The following is a 25,439-nucleotide window of genomic DNA, read 5'->3' on the forward strand; positions in this document are numbered from 1 at the left end:
TTTTTTTTTTGGTGAGATGGACATTTACTGTTGTTGCCCAGGCTGGAGTGCAGTGGTGCAATCTTGGCTCACCGCATCCTCCGCCTCCCAGGTTCAAGCGATTCTCCTGCCTCAGCCTCCCAAGTACCTGGGATTACACGCACATGCCATCACGCCCGACTAATTTTGAATTTTTAGTAGAGACGGGGTTTCACCATGTTGCCCTGGCTGATCTCGAACTCCTGACCTCAGGTGATCCGCCTGCCTTGGCCTCCCAAAGTGCTGGGATTACAAGCGTGAGCCACTGAGCCCGGCCCTAAATATCACTTTAAATACAAACCTCAATTAAGGAATGAAAATTTGATTATTAACATTTATATTCTCATTCTCAGCAAACTATCACAAGGACAGAAAACCAAACACCGTGTTCTCACTCATAGGTGGGAACCAAACAATGAGAACACTTGGACACAGGGTGGGGAACATCACACACTGGTGCCTGTCGTGGGGTGGGGGCCTGGGGGAGGGATCGCACTAGGGGAAATACCTAATGTAAACGATGAGATGATGGGTGCAGCACACCAACATGACACATGGATACCTATGTAACAAACCTGCACGTTGTGCACATGTACCCTAGAACTTAAAGTATAAATAAAAAAAATTATATTCTCACTGCTTTTTATTACTCATAAGACTCCAGTGAACACTTATATCCATATATTTTAGGTTTATCATTACAGGTAATACATGTACCTTAACAATGGATTCTACGCTAATCAACTGTTTAGTTATTTCAAACGTATACAGTGTCCCTTGCATTGGGACAATAAAGACATTTTTAATTTGCTAGGTAGGTCACAATAAAACGTTTTCTCCTTTCAAACAGGAGATTGAGGGGAAGAAATCATTAGAAAGGAGTTTCCTGGGCTGGGCGCGGTGGCTCACGCCTGTAATCCCAGCACTTTGGGAGGCCGAGGCAGGTGGATCACCTGAGGACGGGGTTCAAGACGAGCCTGGCCAACATGGTGAAACTCCGTCTCTACTAAAAATAGAAAAATTAGCCGGGCGTCGTGGCGCACGCCTGTAATCCCAGCTACTTGGGAGCCTGAGGCAGGAGAACTGCTTGAACCTAGAAGGCGGAGGCTGCAGTGAGCCGAGATCACACCACTTCTCTCCAGCCTGGGACAGAGTGAGACTCCATCTCAAAAAAAAAAAAAAAAAAAAGAAAAAGAAGTGGGTTTCCTGAGGCAAACCTGAGTTATCTAAAATGTCAGCAATTTAAACAAAGTTAAAGAGACATTTTTAACTTCTTGGGTTTGTTTTGATTTACAGAATGAATTCTGTTTACCTGAAAACAAGCTATGGCACCTACGACAGTGTAATAAAAATTATCCTCCCTACTTACTTAAATTTAAATGTTTCTCCTAGTTCAGAAGCATTTCCTGGGGAAATTTCAAATATTCCAGAAAAGGGGTAAGGATGGCCACCATAAGCAAATTCTGAAAAGAGAAAACTCATGATTTTTAGTATGTATCACATAAAATTTAACCAGAATGCTGAATTAGCTTTAATAACTGAGGACAACAGTGACACCATCTAAATATTTTTCAGTTTATAAAATGCTTTCACAAATATCTCACTTAGCTATTACTCGTATAAACAGTTGTCACAAAAGACCCAAAACTCAAATAACAGAAGACACTCAAAGATATTCTTGACTGCCATATTTCCCTTTCTTATAATGGCAAAAAGAGTGTGACTAACACACAAAGGTAAATACAGTTCTCTCTGCGTGTCTATGTCATGCCAATCTAGGTAGGTGGTCAGTTCCGTGTTTTGCCACTTTCTAAATTAAAGTGATTAATTTCAAACACATATCTTACTGGAGAAACTGTCTAGTCACCGTGAGTTCATGGTTTCTGGGATAAAGACTCTTGGTTTACCTTTGAGTAGGGTGGAACATTACTAAACCTAAAACACTACTCAATTCTCTTCATTTAAGAAAAAAATAAACTGCCAAATTAACACATATACCTACCCACCCTCCCATCCAATCTCCACAGCAAGTCTTTTGGCTAGGATAAACTATTTTTTGACTGTACATCCAATACAAACTGTACATCAGATACAAACTCTGGAGAACAAAATGGAGAATAATTTTAGATAAAAAAATTCCTATAATTTTCTGTTATCTCACTTAGATATTTTAGTGGCTAAGTCTTAGGAGACAAATTTAAATTAATTCCAAACCATGTTTAAATCAACTTCATCACTTTAAAAATATAACCGTAAAAGGTCTTAGAACAAAGCACAGGAAAGAACAGGCAGATACTAAATTTACTTTTAATTCAGACCTGTCCAAAAAAAGCAACAATGTAGTTTGAGAAATAAAGTGGCTATTTTGAAATACAATTTTTAAAGTTTTTTAGTGACAAAATTTTACAAAATATTGTAGATTATCACGTTGGAAAGGGTAAGATTATATTTGGATTCTTAACTTTCTCAATTATAACAAGGAAAGTCATAGATCCATTCTTTTATAAAAAGCAATCACTAATTTTCAGAAATATATTAATATTTGATTCTAGCTTTACTAAATTTACATGAACATGTTTTGAAACATGTTTCTAATTATTACTAAATTATTTTATGAAGGGGAGCAATCATTAGGCAGATAATAGAGCCATGGATTAGCATACAGGAATATTTGGGTTCAAGTTTTAGTTAATTATTAGCATTATGACTTTCAGCAGGTTTGGGCCTCAGTTTCTTCAGCTGAAAAATGGAGAAGGTGCCACCTGCCCTTATCTAACCCACCATGATCATGTGGTCCCAAATTTGTGGCATTTTAAAAATGGTAACACATCATACGAATTCAAGAAATACACGTGCAAATGTGGCAAAAGCCAAATCAACCAAAAGAGTAACCCCACAGACTATGATCCCACCCACAGCAATACTCCCAAGCATGAAACTTTCAGCAAGAGCCCCTCAGTATTTCTTGGGATTATTTGGTAGATGTAGACTTTCAAGTAAAATAGAGCTTTAAATGGCAGATTTGTATAGCAAACATTTAATATGCTAAACTGCACCTGGAAACAGGTAAAGTGGAATATAAAAAAGAGTGTAACCACCACACGGACACATTGAAGTAAATGAGTCTCTTCTTGATATTGGTTAAAACTGGTGTATAGTGTTCAGGGATAACCCTGAGTAAAGTGCAATGATATATTCTAAGAGGTCACAAAGACTGCCTAGCTGAAGCGAACAAAGGCATTTGTGCTATAGGGTTAGTTTATAATTCAAAATGATAGATGAAATGAATCAGCAATGTGATCTGTCTTACGCAGACCATTACTATTAGTTACAACTTGATCAGGGGTAGATTATCTTGCATCAAGAGTAGGAATTAGAACAGAAGAAAAAAAACTGTTGAACACATAGCTGCTTGGTTTGAGTGACTCCTGACATGTTTATCCTAATAAAGGATAATAACAAGAATGAAGAGGGCTGAGTTAGTGACAAAGGGCATGATTAGATGTAATCATGGCCGGATTTGTTCAGCAGTTTTTAGACTTCAAAAACTTATAGATTTTATAGACTTATAGGTCTACAAACCAAATGTATTACTGAAATTCCTTCAGGAAATTGGTATTTCAAGTCTGACACTTTCTATCACCAACCTTTCCAACCAAAATTATTGTTTTTATCATGCTATTTTCGAAGCGCAAGGTTTCTTAGGAGGTCCAATATATATGAGAACAAAACAAACTCACTTTATGACAATCACAAAAGGAAAATATTTTTAAAAACATAGTATTTAGAATAAAAGATAAAGTGAATGAAGTGAATGTATACTCTTGTATTTTGAGTCCTTTCTCCCCAAATACATTCTACTTTGGGCATTTTTCCAAAATGCAGTATAAACGAATATGGGGAGATTTTCTTCTACTTTCTGTAATAACATATGGAAGTGGTTAAAAAAAGAGAAAGACCTATAGTTATGGTTTTGCAACTCCTTTAAAGTACAAAATCTTCAGAGAGTATATTTAGACTGTGTGTACACGTACCTCTGCCATAGACTTCAATTCCTGAATGAAAAACTCCAATTCCAATGGATGAGGTATATTCGTTCATCCAATACTAAGAAAAAAAGAAAGAAAAGTTTCAGAATACCTGTTCATTTACAACTCAACTCCACACTACAGAAGTGACTACTCCCCAAATCGTACACTCTGAAACTCCCATGATAAAGATCCAGTTGGTCCTATCTCCGTGCCTTTGCCTGTATCACATCTGGAATGCCTTCCTGGGTCACAATGATTGTCGCAATTGGAGTATAAGCACATTATCTAAGCCTTATAGGGCAAGCAATACAATTAAAAGTTTGATCAGTTTGCAGGGCGGCGGTGGGGGGATATTATATAAGAGCTCTCCTGTTAGTGACTTACACACACACACACACAGTGTGCTTTCATATCTATTTTTCTCCTATCCTAAACTTTCCTTCTTATTCTTTGGTGAGCTCCCTGAAAGCAGAAATATTTAATTCTTTTTCAACAAACATTTACGGCATGTATCATGTGTCCTGATTCAGCCCAAAGTTTGATAATGGTAATAATACAGGAATAAATAATGCACAAAGGTTAAAACAACATTCTTACTTCTTACCATTAGCATGAACAAAAACCTCCCAGAAAAGGTAGTATCTGAACTGAGTCTTTAGGAACAAATCAGATTTCCCAGTAAGAAAACTGGGCCATGGGGCCCATGGGGATGGACAGAAATGCCAGGAAGAGGGAAGAGCATATACATAGGTAATATGATAACAAATTACAGGAAATGGCCGAGTGCAGTGGCTCACACCTGTAATCCCAGCACTTTGGGAGGCTGAGGCGGGTGGACCACCTGAGGTCAGGAGTTCGAGACCAGCCTGGCCAACATGGAGAAACCCTGTCGCTACTAAAAAATATAAAATTAGCCGGGCGTGGTGGCACATGCCTGTAATCCCAGCTACTTGAGAGGCTGAGGCAGGAGAAGCGCTTGAACCCGGGAGGTGGAGGTTGTGGTGAGCCAAGATCATGCCATTGCACTCCAGCCCGGGCAAAAAGAGTGAAACTCTGTCTCAAAAAAAAAAAAAAAAAAGAAAAAAAAAGAAATTACAGGAAATGCTGTGAAAGGGGTTAAAAAGGTGAAGTGGAGGGGGTTAAACTGAGAAAAAGGTAAATGAGTTAAGAGCTCACTAAATGAACACTTAGGTAACGCTCAAAAGTATTACAAACCTATTGGATTTCTCCCAGGTTAGGGGACAGATAATTTATCTTTAATTGTTCTAGGTTTATTCAAGTCTTAACCTTGGCTCCAGACCCCTAGCCAGTCTTTCCCAGACCTACACACATTCTCATGCATTGCTGGAAGAAGCATAAATGAACAAGTCAGTTTTTTTTTTTTTCTAAAATGTACCTGGGGCAGAGGTGGATAAAAATAAAATTTACCTGGAAGAAGAATTAAGCAATAATAAATAAATATATGAAAAAGAACAAGGAATTTTCCCATCTAGAAACTGAAATATTCATTAAAACAATATGGCACTGTTGCAGGAACAGATCCTGGTACAGACCCTTGTATATATAATAATTTGATATATGATAAAGGAGATATTTAAAATTAATGACAAAGCGTGAATTATTAAAAACATGTTGCCAAAATGGATTATGCACAAAAATAAATTTCATGTATCTAAAAATTCCAGTGTGTCTAAAAATAACTATATAGGGATAGAAGGAAATAGAGTTTAAAAAATTTTAGGTGGGAAAAGACAACCCAAGTAAAGCAAAATCCTAGAATTTATAGAGGAAAACATCAACAGATATTCAACATAAAAATGTACAACTTGGCTGGGCGCGGTGGCTCAAGCCTGTAATCCCAGCACTTTGGGAGGCCGAGACGGGCGGATCACGAGGTCAGGAGATCGAGACCATCCTGGCTAACCCGGTGAAACCTCGTCTCTACTAAAAAAACACAAAAAACTAGCCGGGCGAGATGGCGGGCGCCTGTAGTCCCAGCTACTCGGGAGGCTGAGGCAGGAGAATGGCGTGAACCCGGGAGGCGGAGCTTGCAGTGAGCTGAGATCTGGCCACTGCACTCCAGCCTGGGCCAGAGAGCCAGACTCCGTCTCAAACAAACAAACAAACAAAAACAATGTACAACTTTTTATTTTATAAAACTACATAAAAACAAGATAAAAAGATAAATAATACATAAGAGAGAATCTGTGTGGATATAACAAAGATTCATATGAGAATATAAGTATCCCTCTCGATGTGAATTTTTTGAGTTCCTGATTTGGAGAGACAGAATTTGGATGACAAGTTAGAAAATGAAGGATACTTTTTTTTATGTGAATCAATTTGATTTTGGAAGGAGAGTAGTAAGATTACATACAGTAAGGATTCTTCAAAACATTTACCCAAATCTATGTGATCCTAGAGTCTGGGCAGCAAAAGTTCAGATATGAGTATACTTCTAAATAAAAGCTTCATTAAAAAAAAAAAAAAAACAAATTAGTGGCCAATAAACCTGAACTAACAATCTCAGGAGCAAACAGAAAAACACTAATTAAAACAATGAGGTACCACCCTTCTTTTATCTATCAGATTGGCAAATACTAAAAATACTGCTAATACTGGGTGTTGGGAAGGGTGTGAAGAAGACATTGCACAAGTGTAAATCAATGACAGTGACTTAACCATTTCACCTTCCGGAATCTATTCTATAGAAACACTAGCATATACGCAAAGACATGTCCTAGGACATTAACTGTAGTTGTCTACAATACTGAAAAACTGAAGTCTAAATATCAATAGAGAAATGGCTAATTATGATACATTCATATTATAAACTATCAATCAAAAAAACCAATAAGGTTGACTTGGGAAAATTAGCTGAGTTTAATTTTTAAAAAAGAAAAAAGAATGAGGTAACTCGATAGATATTTAAAAACCACATAAAATAAAAGGATCAAGTCATAATATGTGTAGCATGATCACATTTTTGAAAAATAAGCCTGAGGCTATACTTACATATTAAGTATGGGATGACAAAATAAAACTACCACCAATTGCAACAAAAGAAAGGGTTGAAGCACACAGATCAAACTGTTAACAATTTGGGGGAGAGGAGGACTATAATGCAATACTTTTCAGTTTTAACTCCATACATTCAGGATTGTTTGTTTTTCTACATTTGTTAAAGAGTATTATTTTATAATTAAAAATGTTATTTTAAAGTAAAATGCTATTATCTTAGTTTAATAGGTTTTTATTTGAATTTTTATACTACAGTAAGAGAACAGGTTGCACATATAAAAAATCGTAAACATAAGACTATTAACTGCAGTATTATTTATGTTAGTAAAATGTTGACAACAACCTAAATGTTCATTTATAGGGTCCTAGTTACCTAAACTATGATATATCTATATAATGGAATATTCTTCAGCCATAAAAAGAGGGGGAAGGGCTCAGTGTGGTGGCTTACACCTGTAATCCCAGTACTTTAGGAGGTTGAGGCAGGAGGACAGCTTGAGGCCAGGAGTTCAAGACCCCCCTGGGCAACACAGGGAAACCCAATCTCTTAAAAAAAAAAAAAAAAAAAAAAAAAAAAAAAAAAGAAAAGAAAGAAAGAAAGAAGGAAAGAAAGAAGGAAGGAAAGGAAAGGAAGGAAGGAAAGGAAGGAAGGAAAGGAAGGAAAGGAAGGAAAGGAAGGAAGGAAGGAAGGAAGGAAGGAAGGAAGGAAGGAAGGAAGGAAGAAAGAAATTAGCCAGGTACCTGTGGTCCTAGCTACTCGGGAGGCTGAGGTGGGAGAACTGAGCCCAGGAGTTCGAGGTTGCAGTGAGCTATGATCACACTGCACTCCAGCCAGGGCAACAGAGACCCTGTCTCTAAAAAAAATTCAAAAAGTGTAGGGGAAGGGGTGATGCTCTTGAAGAACTAAGAGGAAGAGGAAGTAATTTCCAGGATATATTTGTTAGGGAAACAAAAGCAAGTTGCAAAATAATATATGGCAAAGACTTAGACTCCTGAATCTTTTCCTAGGCCCATCTGTACACTTACTTGTAAAATCAGGTTTTAGCAAAGAATCTTGCTAATTCAGTTCAGCAAGAACCCCCAACCTTTGCTATCTGATCACCTCCATATCTGGTCAGGTTCCTCATCCTCCACCATCCCCCGGTGATGTCAGATTACCCTGGCATATCTTCACAAAGAATTGTGTTAGGTTGGTTTAGCCAGAACCCCCCGACCCCTAATGTTTCCTCTTAGAAATTTTCCATCCACTGACCCTCCACCCTGCCCCCTGGCTGCAAATTCCCATTTGCCCACACTGTGTTTGGAGTTGAACACAGTCTCTCTACTCCACTGCAAAATCCCATTGCCATGGCCTCTCTACCTATCACAATAGTCTTGAAAAGAGTTTGTTGGCCAGGTGCGGTGGCTCACGCCTGTAATCCCAACACTTTGGGTGGCCGAGGTGGGCGGATCACTAGGTCAAGAGATCGAGACCATCCTGGCTAACACGGTGAAACCCCGTCTCTACTAAAAATACAAAAAAATTAGTCAGGCATGGTGGCGGGTGCCTGTAGTCCCAGCTACTTGGGAGGCTGAGGCAGGAGAATGGCGTGAACCCAGAAGGTGGAGCTTGCAGTGAGCCGAGATCATGCCACTGCACTCCAGCCTGGGCGACAGAGCAAGACTCCGTCTTAAAAGAAAAAAAAAAAAAAAAACAAAGAGTTTGCCTTACTATGCTTTTAAAAATTTGTTTGTATGAGAATGTCTGTATCTACACCTTACAGCCAGCAAACAACTCCTGCAGGCCAAATCTGGCCCACCTCCTATCTTTGCAAATAACATTTTATTGGAACACAGCCACGCTCACTTGTTTGCAAACTGTCTATGTGGCTTTTATGCGGAGTTGAGTGTGACAGATAACCAAGATATTTACTATCTGGTTATTTACAGAAAAAGTTTGTGTAAGATCCCTGTCATATGCAAATATCTTTTTTTTTTTTTCAAACAAGAAAAAGAAGAAAAAACCAGAAAATCATGAAAATAGTTACCTACCAAAGGTGGATGAAAGGGAAAGAGACAGAAGACTTCCTAAGATATCTTTTTATATATAATTTTGACATTTGAACCACGTAAATGTTTTTCACAAAGTTAGACTTAGAAAAAGAAGTGAGAAGTGAAGCCAGCTGGACCTCTTGGGTCGAGTGGACACTTGGAGAACTTTTCTGTCTAGCTAGAGGATTGTAAATGCACCAATCAGCGCTCTGTGTCTAGTTAAAGGTTTGCAGATGCACCAATCAGCACTCTGTATAATGGACCAATCAGTGGGATGTAGGTGGGGCCAAATAAGGGAATAAAAGCTGGCCACCCGAGCCAGGAGGGGCAACCTGCTCAGGTCCCCTTCCACGCTGTGGAAGCTTTGTTCTTTCACTCTTCACAATAAATCTTGCTGCCGCTCACTCTTTGGGTCTGCACTACCTTTATGAGCTGTAACACTCACCATGAGGGTCTGCGGCTTCATTCCTGAAGTCAGCGAGACTATGAACCCACCAGAAGGAATAAACTCCGGACACATCTGAACATCTGAAGGAACAAACTCCAGACACACCATCTTTAAGAACTGTAACACCATGAGGGTCCGTGGCTTCATTCTTGAAGTCAGTGAGACCAAGAACCCACCAGAAGGAACCAATTCTGGACACATTTTGGTGACCATGAAGGGACAATCACCAAGCAGTGAGTACCACTGGACCCCTTTCGCTTGCTAATTCTATTTTTCCTTAGAATTCGGGGGCTAAATACCGGGCCAGTTAAAAGTGACTAGCACGGCCGCTGGACTAAAGACATGGGCGTCAGGCTTTCTGGGAAAGGGCTCTCTAACAACCCCTGACTCTTTGGAGTTGGAAGCATTGGTTTACCTGGAACCAGCTTCCGCTTTTCCTGTACTTCTGGGCTGAGCTGAGGGTCGACAGAGAGGAAAGCCATTCAGCTTTGGAGTCTGACAAGTTGGTTGATCCTGCGGCCGTGAGCAGAACTAAGTCATGTCACCCACGCGAGACTCAGCCATCTATCCTATCCATGCTGACCCTTGCCTCCTGGGTCCTAATGCCTGTCAGACAAACTTCCTCTCGCCTTTCTTCTCCGAGGCTAGTCCTGCTTCTAAAAACCACTCCCTGTCTCTGGTGCTTTTCTAGTTTCTCCTGTAAGAATGATTTCTAGTATAAACTTCAGGACTCTGTTCCCTTCTTTAAGCACCCGGGCTCACCAATCAGAAAGACATAATTTTTGCCCAAAGTGCCGTTGAGTGGGGAGACCAACTATCCTTTTAGGATCCCTCCTCAGACAAGCAGGCCTAACAAAGCCTATTCCTGAAGCTAGGATATGGGGAGCCTCAGAAATGATATCCTTCCTATTCACATGATGATAAGTGAGGACAAAAGACACTCTTCCAACTCTGGAGATCCCCCCCTCCCTCAGGGTATGGCCCTCCACTTCATTTTTGGGGCATAACATCTTTATAGGACACAGGTAATGTCCCAATACTAACAGGAGAATGCTTAGGACTCTGACAGGTTTTCGAGACTGCATCGGTAAGGGTCACTAAATCCGATTTTTCTCAGTCCTCTTTGTGGTCTAGGAGGCCGGACAAGGGTGCAGGTTTTCGAGAATACGTCGGTAAGGGCTACGAAATCCAACATTCCTTGGTCCTCCTTGTGGTCTAGGAGGAAAACTAGTGTTTCTGCTGCTGCGTCAGTGAGTGCAACTATTCTGATCAGCAGGGTCCAGGGACCGTTGCAGGTTCTTGGGCAGGGGGAGAAACAAACCAAAACCGCAGGTGGTTTTAGATGGGAAACACTCAGGCATCAGCAGGCTCACCCTTGAAAGGCATCCTAAGCCACTGGGACCAATTTGACCCACAAACCCTGAAAAAGAGGCAGCTCATCTTTTTCTGCACTATGGCCTGCCCCCCCAGTATTCTCTCTCTGATGGGGAACAATGGCCACCTGAGGGAAGTATAAGTTACAACACTATCCTGCAGCTTGACCTTTTCTGTAAGAGGGAAGGTAAATGGAGTGAAATACCTTATGTCCAAGCTTTCTTTTCACTGAAGGAGAATACACAACTATGCAAAGCTTGCAGTTTACATCCCACAGGAGGACCTCTCAGCTTACCTCCATATCCTAGCTTCCCTATAGCTCCCCTTTCTATTAACTAAGCCTCCTCTAATCTCCCCTACCCAGAAGGAAACAAGCAAAGAAATCTCCAAAGGACCACAGAAACCCCCAGGCTATCGGTTATGTCCCCTTCAAGCTGTAGGGGGAGGGGAATTTGGCCCAACTCAGGTACATGTCCCCTTCTCCCTCTCTGATTTAAAGCAGATCAAGGCAGACCTGGGGAAGTTTTCAGATGACCCTGACAGGTACACAGATGTCCTACAGGGTCTAGGGCAAACCTTCTATCTCACTTGGAGAGATGTCATGCTACTGTTAGATCAAACCCTGGCCTTTAAGGAAAAGAATGCGGCTTTAGTGGCAGCCCGGGAGTTTGGAGATACCTTGTATCTTAGTCAAGTAAATTATAGAATGACAGCTGAAGAAAGGGACAAATTCCCTACCGGACAGCTAGCTGTCTCCAGTATGGATCCCCACTGGGACCTCGACTCAGATCACGGAGACTAGAGTTGCAAACATCTGTTGACCTGTGTTCTAGAAGGACTAAGGAGAATTAGAAAAAAAGCCCATGGATTATTCAATGATATCCACCATAACTCAGGGAAAGAAGAAAATCCTTCTGCCTTTCTTAAGCAGTAATGAAAGGCGTTAAGAAAATATACTCCCCTGTCACCCAACTCACTAGAGGGTCGACTGATCCTAAAAGATAAGTTTATTTCCCAGTCAGCTGCAGATTTCAGGAGAAAGCTCCAAAAGCGAGCCCTGGGCCCTGGGCCCCGGGCCCTGAACAAAATCTGGAGGCATTATTAAACCTGGCAACCTCGGTGTTCTATAACAGGGACCAAGAGGAACAGGTCAAAAGGAAAAGCGAGATCACAGAAAGGCCACAGCCTTAGTCATGGCCCTCAGACAAACAAACCTTGGTGGTTCAGAGAGGACAGAAAATGGCGCAGGCCAATCACCTGGTAGGGTTTGTTACCAATGTGGTTTACAAGGACACTTTAAAAGAGATTGTCCAACGAGAAACAAGCTGCCCCCCTGCCCATGTCCACTATGCCGAGGCAATCACTGGAAGGTGCACTGCCCCAGAGTACAATGGTTCCCTGGGCCAGAAGCCCCCGACCAGATGATCCAACAACAGGATGGAGGGTGCCCGGGGCAAGCGCCAGCTCATGCCACCACCCTCACTGAGCCCCGGGTATGTTTAAGCATTGAGGGCCAGGAAATTGACTTCCTCCTGGACACTGGTGCTGCCTTCTCAGTGTTAATCTCCTGTCCTGGACGACTGTCCTCAAGGTCTGTTACCATCCAAGGAATCCTAGGACAGCCTGTAACCAGGTATTTCTCCCACCTCCTCAGTTGTAATCGGGAGACTTTGCTCTTTTCACATGGCTTTCTTGTGATGCCTGAAAGTCCCACACCCTTATTAGGGAGGGATATATTAGCCAAGGCTGGAGCTATTATCTACATGAATATGGGGAACAAGTTACCCATTTCTTGTCCCCTACTTGAGGAGGGAATCAACCCTGAAGTCTGGGCATTGGAAAGACAATTTGGAAGGGCAAAAAATGCCTGCCCAGTCCAAATCAGGCTAAAAGATCCCACCACTTTTCCTTATCAAAGGCAATATCCCTTAAGGCCTGAAGCTCATAAAGGATTACAGGATATTGTTAAACATTTAAAAGCTCAAGGCTTGGTAAGGAAATGCAGCAGTCCCTGCAACACCCCAATTCTAGGAGTACAAAAACCGAACGGTCAGTGGAGACTAGTGCAAGATCTTAGACTCATCAATGAGGCAGTAATTCCTCTATATTCAGTTGTACCCAACCCCGATACCCTGCTCTCTCAAATACCAGAGGAAGCAGAATGGTTCACTGCTCTGGACCTCAAGGATGCCTTCTTCTGTATTCCCCTGCACTCTGACTCCCGGTTTCTCTTTGCCTTTGAGGATCCCACAGACCACACATCCCAACTTACGTGGTCGGTCTTGCCCCGACGGTTTAGGGATAGCCCTAATCTGTTTGGTCAGGCACTGGCCCAAGATCTAGGCCACTTCTCAAGTCCAGACACCCTGGTCCTTCAGTATGTGAATGATTTACTTTAGGCTACCAATTCGGAAACCTCATGCCAGCAGGCTACTCTAGATCTCTTGAACTTTCTAGCTAATCAAGGGTACAAGGCATCTAGGTTGAAGGCCCAGCTTTGCCTATAGCAGGTCAAATATCTAGGCCTAATCTTAGCCATAGGGACCAGGGCCCTCAGCAAGGAATGAATACAGCCTATACTGGCTTATCATCACTCTAAGACATTAAGCTGCGGGGGTTCCTTGGAATCACTGGCTTTTGCCGGCTTTGGATCCCTGGATACAGCAAGATAGCCAGGCCCCTCTATGTTATAATCAAGGAGACCCAGAGGGCAAATACTCATCTAGTAGAATGGGAACCAGAGGCAGAAACAGCCTCCAAAACCTTAAAGCAGGCCCTAGTACAAGCTCCAGCTTTAAACCTTCCCACAGGACAAAACTTCTCTTTATACGTCACAGAGAGAGCAGGGATAGCTCTCGGAGTCCTTACTGAGACTCCTGAGACAACCCCACAACCAGTGGCATATGTAAGTAAGAAAACTGATGTAGTAGCAAAAGGCTGGCCTCACTGTTTATGGGTAGTTGGGGCGGTGGCTGTCTTAGTGTTGGAGGCCATCAAAATATTACAAGGAAAGGATCTCACTGTCTGGACTACTCATGATGTAAATGGCATACTAGGGGCCACAGGAAGTTTATGGCTATCAGACAACCGCCTAGATACCAGGCACTACTCCTTGAGGGACTGGTGCTTCAAGTACGTACGTGAGTGGCCCTCAACCCTGCCACTTTTCTCCCAGAGGATGGAGAACCAATCGAGCATGACTGCCAACAAATTATAGTCCAGACTCATGCCACCCGAGATGATCTCTCAGAAGTCCCCTTAGCTAATCCTGACCTTAACCTATATACTGATAGTAGTTCATTTGTGGAGAATGGGATACGAAGGGCAGGTTCTGCCATAGTTAGTGATGTAACCGTACTTGAAAGTAAGCCTCCTCCTCCAGGGACCGGTGCCCAGTTAGCAGAACCAGTGGCACTTACCCGAGACTTAGAACTGGGAAAGGGAAAAATAATAAATATGTATACAGATAGCAGTATGCTTATCTAATCCTACATGCCCATGCTGCAATATGGAAAGAAACAGAGTTCCTCATCTCTGGGGGAACCCCCATTAAATACCACAAGGAAATTATGGAGTTATTGCACGCAGTGCAAAAACCCAAGGAGGTGGCAGTCTTACATTGCCGAAGCCATCAAAAGGGGAAGGAGAGAGGACAACAGCAGCATAAGCGGCCGACAGAGGCAGGGAAAGGCCAGCAGAAAGGAAAGAGAGAAAGAGGCAGAAAGAGAGAGGAGGAGACAGAGACAGAAAGTCAAAGAGAGAAGGAGAGAGAGGAGGAGACAAAGAAGGAGTCAAAGACAGAGAGAAAGAGATTGAAGTAGTAAAGAAAAAACAGTGTACCCTATTCCTTTAAAAGCCAGGGTAAATTTCCGTCTACCCAGCCAAGGCATATTCTTCTTATGTGGAACTTCAACCTATATCTGCCTCTCAGACAGTTTGCAAGAAATAATACAATCTGTCCTTACTCTACAATCCCAAATAGACCCTTTGGCAGCAGGGACTCTCCAAAACCGCCGAGGCCTAGACCTTCACACTGCTGAGAAAGGAGGACTCTGCACCTTCTTAGGGGAAGAGTGTTGTTTCTGCACTAACCAGTCAGGGATAGTATGAGATGCTGCCTGGCGTTTACAGGAAAAGGCTTCTGAAATTAGACAATGTCTTTCAAACTCTTATACCAACCTCTGGAGTTGGGTGACATGGCTTTTCCCCTTTCTAGGTCCTGGGACAGCCATCTTGCTATTACTCGCCTTCAGGCCCTGTATTTTTAACCTCCTTGTTAAATTTGTTTCCCCCAGGATCGAGGCCATCAAGCTACAGAGGGTCTTACAAATGGAACCCCAAATGAGCTCAACTAACAACTTCTACTGAGGACCCCTGGACCAACCTGCTGGCCCTTTCACTGGCCTAAAGAGTTCCCCTCTGGAGGACACAACTGCAGGACCCCTTCTTCGACCCTATCAAGCAAGAAGTAGCTAGAGCGGTCATTGCCTAATTCCCAACAGTAGTTGGGGTGTCCTGTTTAGAGGGGGGAGTGAGAGATGAGGCCAGCTGGACTTCCTGGGTCGAGTGAGCACTTGGAGAACTTTTCTGTCTAGCTAGAGGACTGTAAATGCACCAGTCAGCACTTTGTAAAAACGCACGTATCAGCGCTCTGTGTCTAGCTAAAGGTTTGTAAACGCACCAATCTGCACTCTGTAAAAACGCACCAATCAGCGCGGTGTCTAGCTAAAGGTTTGTAAACGCACCAATCAGTGCACTCTAAACATGCACCAATCAGCGCTCTGTGTCTAGCTGAAGGTTTGTAAATACACCAATCAGCACTCTGTGTCTAGCTAAAGGTTTGTAAATGCACCAATCAGCACTCAGTAAAATGGATCAATCAGTGCTCTGTAAAATGGACCAATCAGTGGGATGTGGGCGGGGCCAAATAAGGGAATAAAAGCTGGCCACCCACAGCAGCAGCGGCAACCTGTTCGTGTCCCCTTCCACGCTATGGAAGCTTTGTTCTTTCGCTCTTCACAATAAATCTTGCTGCTGCTCACTCTTTGTGTCCGCACTACCTTTATGAACTGTAACGCTCACCACAAGGGTCTGCAGCTTCATTCCTGAAGTCAGTGAGACCACGAACCCACCGGAAGGAAGAAACTCCAGACATATCTGAACATCTGAAGGAACAAACTCCGGACACACCATCTTTAAGAACTCAACACTCACTGCAAGGGTCTGCGGCTTCATTCTTGAAGTCAGCGAGACCAAGAACCCAGTGGACAGAACCAATTCTGGACACAGAAGTACATCTCAAAACTGAAGTCAAACAAAAACAAATGAACCTAGTTGTGTATCAAATTGATAACCACACAGAAAATAAAAAAGAAATTAACTTCTGAATATAGTAATCTGTCCACATACCCTTACTGAGATATATTCTAAGGACAAAATGAAGTGCAAAGAAATCTCAAACTGAGATGTGTTGCTTATAGTGGTACTGGTGTAATTCCAAAACTATTTGTATGTACTACAGGATGTGTATGTAGCAAGAGGTGTGCAGTTGCGGATGCAAGAGATCTAGGTTGTGCGTTCCTTATGAGAATCTAACAAATGCTTGATCATCTGAGGCGGAACAGTTCATCTTGAAACCATTCTCCCTCCCCCGCCCCAGGTCCACGGCAAAATTGTCTTCCACGAGACTAGTCCCTGATGCCAAAAAGGTTGGGGACTGCTATACTCTAGTACAGAACAAATGAGTACATATGCTGATGGCGGGAACCAGAGTTGTCAATGTAGTAGAGGGAGATACAAAACACAGAAGAGGAAATGGAAGAAGCCCGTGTTACTGGATTGTAACAGGAGGCACACTGAAGTAGAAGCAATGAACATACTGTCCAGATCTTGGTTTCTCTTCCTAAAAGGAATCAGGACTCTGGAGAAATGGTTGATTCCAAGTTAGGGCAAAAATGTGTAAGGTGAGAATTGCTCAAAGAATGATGGACACGTGTCAAAATTATAGAGAAGCTGGCCTAAAAGCAGTTTTCATTAGTCAACTTTGGGAAGAGGTGAACATCAAAAATGATCATCATAATGGACTATAGAATATTGAATAAAAAGACTCTCAGAGTCCCTGGTAATGCTTAAAAAAAAAAAAAAAGTAAAAGGAGGAAAGCTCTTGTTTTAATGGAAGAAAGCCAGCTAATACAAGTAGACGAAAGGGCAAAATTAGGCAATCACCATTTTGTTGCCACCAGTTGAGTCAGTTGAGTTATGGATGATAACACCATTAGAAGAAAGGCTGTTTAAGAATGATACACACACTGTCTTGAAGTGTCACCTCCTCCTCCCCCACCATTTCTCCCTTTTCGCACTAATGTCACTTGCCAACCCCCACCATTTTTCCTAAATAACAAAGAAAAAAGATACCTTTGCAATGGAAAAATACGTTGTATATCACCTTATCAATACTCAGTGATTAAACTGAGCATCATTAATAGTTGAACCAACTGATATTATGTGCCTTTGGATGTGATGAAATACAAAAGCTACATTTGCTTTGTTGGTTTTCCTGTCAAATGTGTTAAACCAGAAGACAAACATAATGAAAAATCAGGTAAGTCTGGACTATGAGACATTCTACAAGAAAACTGGCCTGTTTTTTTACTTTTTATTTTTTTATTTTTTTGAGACAGCGTTTGGCTCTGTTGCCCAGGCTGAAGTGCAGTGGCCTGATCTCGGTTCACTGCAGGCAGGGCTCAAGCCATTCTCCCACCTCAGTTTCCCGAATAGCTAGGACTCGCACATGCCACCATGCCCAGATATTTTTTGTAGAGACAGGGTTTCATCATGTGGTCCAGGCTGGTCTCGAACTCCTAGGCTCAAGCAACCCACCTGCCTTGGCCTCCCAAAGTGTTGGGATTACAGACATGAGCCACTGTGCCCAGCCAATGCTTCGTTTTTAAAAAAGTATCAGTGACAGCAAAGTCAAAAGAAGGCAGAGGAAGGGTGGGCTACTCTTATGGCGATTAAATGAAGTGAATGAATTTTGATTGGATCCTGGATTTCTTGTAAAAAACAAAAACAAAAACAGGCTAAAAAGAACCATTATTGGAACAATTGGGGAAAACATGAATATATATATTCAATAATATTACATCAATTAAAAACTTCTTGGGTGTGATAACAGTACTATGATTAGGTAGAAAATGTCTTTTTTTTTTTTTGAGATAGAGAGTCTCACTCTGTCACCCAGGCTGGAGTGCAGTGGCGTGATCTGGGCTCACTGCAACCTCTGCCTCCCAGGTTGGAGTGATTCTCGTGCCTCAGCCATGCAAGGGGGATTACAGGCTTGTGCTGACATACCTGGATAATTTTTGTATTTTTAGTAGAGATGGGGTTTTGGCATGTTGGCCAGGCTGGTCTCAAACCCCTGGTCTCAAGTGATCCGCCCTCCTTGGCCTCCCAAAGTGCTGGGATTACAGGCATGAGCCACCGCGCCAAGCCAGAAAATGTCTTCTTGGGAAATACATACTAAAGTAGTTAGGGATGAATTGCTACGTTTGTGACTTACTTTCTATGTGATCTATGTGTGAGAGAGTGTAGGACGGGTGTGAGAGAAAGCAAATGTAGCAAAAGGTTAAAAACTGGTACATCTGAATGAAGGGTATATACAGATTGTACTCTTCCTTAAACTTTTTGGGAAAGTTTAAAAATTTTCACAATAAAAAATTGGGGGGAACTAAAGAGAATAATCTAGTTCTTGCCTCCTTACAACAGAGATGTGTTTCTAAGTTTCTTGCTATCCTCCTACTTTCTTCCCCTTTCCACAGAAAAACACCAGCCTGGGCAACATGGTGAAACCCCATTTCTACAAAAAACAAAAAATTAGCTGGGAGTGGTGGTGTGTGCCTGTAGTTGCACCTACCCAGAAGGCTGACATGGCAGGATTGATTACCTGAGCCCAGGAGGTCGAGGCTTCAGTGAGCTGTGATTGTGCCACTGTGCTCCAGCCTGGGCAAGTGAGTGAGACCCTGTCTCAAGAAAAAAAAAAAAAGAGAGAGAGAGAGAAAGAGTGGAACATACTGGAAGGTATCATGCTAGTTCACATAAAAATTTTGTTAGGCTTTTTCCAAGTAGTGGTTTCCTTGGCAGCCAACTTCTAGGACTTAAATTGCCTTTTCCAATTGAGAAATCCCATTGTTTATACAGTTTGAAACCAATAATTTGGTCTGTACACTGCTGATTTCCTTAATGACGGCGCCAAAAGGTTTTTGTTCCGGATGCAGGCAGCTCTATTTTAAAGTGGCCGATTCTCTTTTTGCAGCATAGCTTCTTTTCCAAAATATAGAATATTTTCCAAAAAGAGATGTATACATAATGGCTTGGCTACAATAATCAAAAGGTTTTAAATGCTTAGTAAATTGAACATTTCCATTTTATGTTCAGTATCATTTAATGTTAACGATCTCTTCTGTTCAGCAGTAAATAGCCTTCTGAAAGTGATTTATTGTCAATTTCCATAGTAAGAACCCAAATGTTTTATTAAAAAATGGGAAAGATTTTCATGAAAAAAAAATCATACCCACATGTTGACTTTTGGTAAAGAATTAGGATGAGAATGAATTTATCAGAGTGGGCATCCTAAACTTAGAAATCTTTTACTCTCTGCCTTTTCACAAATGAAAATAATTTCTTCTATGCTTGGGAATTCCATGCTCAGAACTCCTATATGTTGCCTGAGTACTATACTTCTTCACTCTGAAATTTCCTTGTATTCAAGATTTTACATTCTAAAAAATAAAGGTATTTTTTGACACATTTTGTAAAGGGGAAAACTGTAAAAGGAAACTTAAAAGCAAGGGAAATATTCCATTCAAAAATTTGGTCAGTAGTTTGGAATTCACTATAATGAGATGTGGCCTAAATAAGGTTTCTAAAGAAATGCTGAGACAGTACAATGAAAATGAGTATCTGCTTGCTTTGCAAGTGGTACTACCTCCACTCTCAGATGGAAAGTTGAATAATCAGGTCAAGTGTTTCTGCTCAAGATTATACAAAGCCCACAAGTTGCTAGGAAAATGATTTTTAAACCTAGAGATATATTCCTTTGGACAGTATTAAACAGTGTAAGTCCACCCCTCACTCCTAACACCATCATCATTATTGCTGTTGTTTTTTAGAGACAGGGTCTTGCTCTGGTGCCTAAGCTGGAATGCAGTGGTAGTATCATAGCTCACTGCCTCCTCAAACCCCTGGGCTGAAGCAATCCTCCTAACTCAGCCTCCCGAGAAACTGCCAGGCCAGGCTAATTTTTTAGCTTTTATTTTTGTGGATGCAGGGTCTCGCTATGTTGCCCAAGCTTGTCTTGAACTCCCGGCCTCAAGCAATCCTCCCAACTTGGCCTCCACAAGTGCTGGGATTACAGGTGTGAGCCATGCCCAGTACTGTGCCCAGACTCATTATCGTTAATTTTTGAAGGCTCTGTTTCAATACTCTGTGCAAAGCAAAAATTAATGTTGATGTTGCTTATTCATTGTTAGCAGTAACAATGATGAACTCAGTAGTTCTTTGTTTTTCATGTTTCCTTGTATTTTCTATCCTTGGAAAGGCCCCACAAAAGTTGAAGAGTTAATTTCTTTGCAAAGTTCAAGTAGTGATCTATTTACTGGTTAGAAATCTATGAAGAGACATCTCTACCGACCTAATGGAAATGAAAAGGATTCCAAGGAAGACTAAGAACTGCATGCCAACAAGTTATATAACAGGTGAAACGGACAAATTCACAAGCTACCAAAACTGACTCAAGAAGATACAGAAAATCTAAACAACCTCTAATGAGAAAAGAATGAACTAGTAATTTAAAAACTACCCACAAAGAAAAGCCCAGGATCAGGTGACTTCGCTGGCAAATTCTACTAAATTAAACAAGAATCAATACCAAGTCTTCAGAACCTCTTCCAAAATATAGAAGAAAGGGGAACACTTCCCAACTCATTCTGTGAGGCCAGATAAACCTGACACCAAAACAAAGACATCACAAGAAACAGAGACTAATATCTATTATGAAAACAGACTCAAGGATTATATAACATGACCCAGTGGGATTTATCCTTGGAATGGAAGGTGGGCTTAATCTTAAAAAAAAAAAAAAAAAAAGAATGTAATATACCATATAAAGGACAAATCCCCATGATTATCCCAATAGACAAAATCATTTGACAAAATTCAATACCCTTTCATGATATACATGATATATATGTTTTATACAATATATATAAAATATACATTGTATATTATACATTTTTTAAATCTATGGTGGCTCAAGCCTGTAATCCCAGCACTTTGGGAGGCCGAGGCGGGCGGATCACGAGGTCAGGAGATCGAGATCATCCTGGCTAACACGGTGAAACCCCGTCTCTACTAAAAATGCAAAAAAAAATTAGCCGGGCGAGGTGGCGGCGCCTGTAGTCCCAGCTACTTGGGAGGCTGAAGTAGGAGAATAGAGTGAACCTGGGAGGCGGAGCTTGCAGTGAGCTGAGATCGCGTCACTGCACTCCAGCCTGGGCGACTGAGCGAGACTCCGTCTCAAAAAAAAAAAAAAATCTATTCAACAGATGGAAATTTCCCTAACCTGATAAAGAATATATATGAAAAACCTCACAGCTAATATCATACTTAATGGTGAAAGACTGAATGCTTTCCCTTTAAAATAAAAAATAAGAGTGTCTGCTCTTGCCACTTCTATTACACACTGTGCTGGATATTCCAGCCAGGGCAATTACTGAAGAAGAAAAAATTAAAGGTATTCAAACTGGAAAAAAAGAAGTAAAATTACCTCATTTTGCAGATAATATGATATTGTATACAGGAAAACCATAAGGAATCCACCAAAAAATTATTAAAACTAATAAATAAATTAAAAAACACTGCAGGGTACAAGATCAACATATAAAAATCGATTGTAGGAAAGGCACGGTGGCTCACGCCTGTAATCCCAGCACTTTAGGAGGCCGAGGCGGGCAGATCATGAGGTCAGGAGATCGACGGTGAAACCCTGTCTCTACTGAAAATACAAAAAGTTAGCCGGGCGTGGTGGCAGGCACCTGTAGTCCCAGCTGCTCAGGTTGAGGCAGGAGAATGGCCTGAACCCGGGAGGCGGAGCTTGCAGTGAGCTGAGATTGCGCCACTGCACTCCAGCCCGGGTGACAGAGACTCCCTCTCAAAAAAAAAAAAAAAAAAAAATCGATTGTATTTCTATACACTAGCAATAAGCAATCAGAAAAAGAAATTAAGAAAACAATTCCATTTACAACAGTTACATAAAAAATAAACTTATGGATACATTTAAGAAGTTCACAACTTGTATCTGAAAACTACAAAACCTTATTGAAAGAAATTAAAGACCTAAATAAATGGAAAGACATTCCATGCTCGTGAACTGGAAGACTTAATATTGTTAGGATGCTAATATTCTCCAAGTTGACCTGAAGATTCACTGCCATTCTTGTCAAAATCCCAGCTGCCATTTTTTGCAGAAATTGACAAATTTAAACATTCATATGGAAATTCAAGGGACCTAGAATAGCTAAAACAATCTTGAAAAAGTTATAGGACTCAGACTTCCTGATTTCAACATTTAGCACAGAGCCACAGTAATCAAGACAGTGTATTACTGGCATAAAGACAGACATATAGATCAATGAAACAGAATTCAGAGTTCAGAAATAAGTCCCTACATGTATGGCCAATTGATCTTTAACGACGGTGCCAAGACAATTCAGTGGGAAAATAGTCTTTTCAACAAATAGAACTGAGACAACTGGATATCCACATGCAAATGAATGAAGCTGGTCTTCTACCTCATGCCATATATAAAAATTAATTTAATGGATCAAAGACCTAAATGCAAGAGCTTAAATTATAAACTCTTGGAAGAAAAGATAAGCATATCTTCATGATCTTGGATTAGGCAATGGCTTCATAGATATGACACCAAAAGCAAAAGCAACAAAAGAAAAAAATTGATAAAGTGAAAGTTAGCAGAATTTAAAACTTTAGTGCTTTGAAGAACACTATCAAGAAAGTGAAAAAGGCAAACCATAGCCTGGGAGAAAATTTTGGCAAGTCATATACCTGACAAGGGACTTACATGTAGAATACATATAAGAACTCAACAAGACACATAACCCAACTAAAAAATGGGCAAAGGATCTTAAAAAAAGTATTTCTTCTAAGAAGATACGCAAATTAAAACCACCATTATCTATCATGTCATACCCACTCAGATGACTATAATCAAAAAGACAGATAATAACAAGTGTTGGGATGTGGAGAAATTAGAACTCTAATACATTACTGGTGGGAATGTATCATGGGACAGCTGCCCTGGAAAAGTCTGGCAGTTCCTCCAAAAGTTAAACCTAACGTTACCATGTGACCTAGCAATTTTATTCCTAGGCATATGCCCAAGAGAAATGAAAATATACAGCCACATAAAAACTTGCAATTAATGTTCATGGCAGCATTACTTATAATAGCCAAAAAGTAGAAACAACTACATGTTTATCAACTGATTACTGGATAAATAAAATGTGGTATTATCCATAAAATGCAGTATTATTTCTCAATAAAAAGGAATGAAGTATCTGATGCATGCCACCACAGGAATGAACCTTGAAAACATTATGCCAGGTGAAAGAAGCCAATCACACAAGACCACATATTACATGATTCCATTTACATGAAATGCCGAAAATAGGCTACACAGATGGAAAGTAGATTAGTGGTTCCATGACTGGGAGTTTGGGAAGATAAGGGAAGTGACTGCTAATGGGTATGGGCTTCTTCCTAGGGTGATGAAAATATCCTAAAATTGATTGTGGTAATGATGGCTTCATACCTGTGAATACACTAAAATTCATTGAATTGTACACTTTAAATGGGTATACATTTTATATAATTCATCCAGTATATGAACGGTAGCTCAATAAGGCTGTTAAAAAAAAAAAAAAAGACTTATGAATAGAAGTAAAGTAAATCAGCCGGGCGCAGTGACTCATGCCTGTAGCTACTTTGAGAGCAGAGGCAGATGGATCACCTGAGGTCAGGAGTTTGAGACCAGCCTGACCAATATGGTGAAACCCTGTCTCTATTAAAATTACAAAACAAAATTAGTCTGGCGTGGTGGTGGGCGCCTGTAGTCCCAGCTACTCGGGAGGCTGAGGCAGAAGAATTGCCTGAACCCGAGAGGTGGGTTGCAGTGAGCCGAGATCGCACCACTGCACTCCAGCCTGGGCGACAGAGCAAGACTCTGTCTCAAAAAAAAGTAAATCTACTAACTTGTACCAAATGGCAGAAGAGTACACCATTCTCTAGTTGGCAAACCTAAACAAAAACTCTTCTATACACACCTTGAACCCCCAAGAATAAATATTCCTTTAGATACAGAACATACTTTGCTCCTTAAAAAATAACAATTCAGCATTATAACAAAGTTTTTCCTCTGTTAGCAAAATGTGAACCAAGAAATTCACGAAAAGTTTCCATTTCCCTGTTTTTATTATTAGACATGGTCCAATAAACTTTACTATGAGTGAAATATATAAATTATGGGAATGGAACTTTCAATGGGAAAAAAGTGAAAAAAAAATACTAGCTACCATAAAACATTTTCTAATAACACAAGACAGTCCAATTAGTTTCTTGAACTCTCTATGCCCAAAAATCTTTAAATAGGTTACTTCTTAAATTACGGCTGCATTCCTAATTCTAGCCAGCTGCCTTCTAAAAACATCTGCTTTTAGTCACAAGGAAAACAAGATATAAAAAAGGAATATATCAAGAGCAGAAGAAAACAATTCTAAATATGTATTTTGGTCAGCCACTTCATACATGAACAGTAGCACATTTCTGAATAAGTGTTTAGAATATACATTATGAAGAGAATAAATTAGATGTTTTTCTTTGGTGTGACTCTTTTTCTTAACAGATTCAGAGGAAAAGAGGGCTAAGCCCTTCCAGGGAGAGTTGGTCAGAGAAAGAGATGCCCTCCAAATGCTGCTTCTCCTGTTAGGGCTTCCTAGATCTATTAGTAGAGAACACGCCTGGAAGGCTCGATCTTTACAAACTGGGCAGCCTGCCTGTGGAAGATGCAAATTTAATTCAAGGTCAGTATGCCTTATCAAGTCCTTCTGCCTCAAAGTCCTGCCAAAGCTATGCAGACAATATGGATGATGTCTATTTTAAGTGAATATTTAGTGAGATAACTGTAAAAAAAAAACAAAACAAAAAAGCATATGAGAACTGAGTCTTTTACTGAATGATTTCAGTTGTGAAACTATCCTACTCTCCTACAATAATGATTTACTGTTGGCAGTTATTCATGCTGAAGTAACTGCTATTATTTTATTATTACTATTTTTTTTTGAGACGGAGTCTCGTTCTGTCACCCAGGCTGGAGTGCAATGGCACGATCTCAGCTCACTGCAACCTCTGCTTCCCAAGTTGACGCAATTCTCCTGTCTCAGCCT

At 40.9% G+C, this 25,439-nt stretch overlaps 1 protein-coding gene across 2 annotated transcripts in view; it reads right to left on the reverse strand.

The window, feature by feature from the left end:
* Nucleotides 1-25,439, reverse strand: part of DESI2 (desumoylating isopeptidase 2) — a 63,574-nt gene that overhangs the window by 19,183 nt on the left and 18,952 nt on the right. For both annotated transcript variants that reach the window (XM_077993315.1, NM_001257794.1), the window contains 2 exon segments: nt 4,053-4,125; nt 1,388-1,481 (listed from right to left, as the gene is read on the reverse strand). In XM_077993315.1, the coding sequence (XP_077849441.1) occupies nt 1,388-1,481; nt 4,053-4,125 (167 nt within the window).

This window comes from Macaca mulatta, chromosome 1 (assembly GCF_049350105.2).
Source record: "Macaca mulatta isolate MMU2019108-1 chromosome 1, T2T-MMU8v2.0, whole genome shotgun sequence".
Classification (NCBI taxonomy): Eukaryota; Metazoa; Chordata; class Mammalia; order Primates; family Cercopithecidae; genus Macaca; species Macaca mulatta.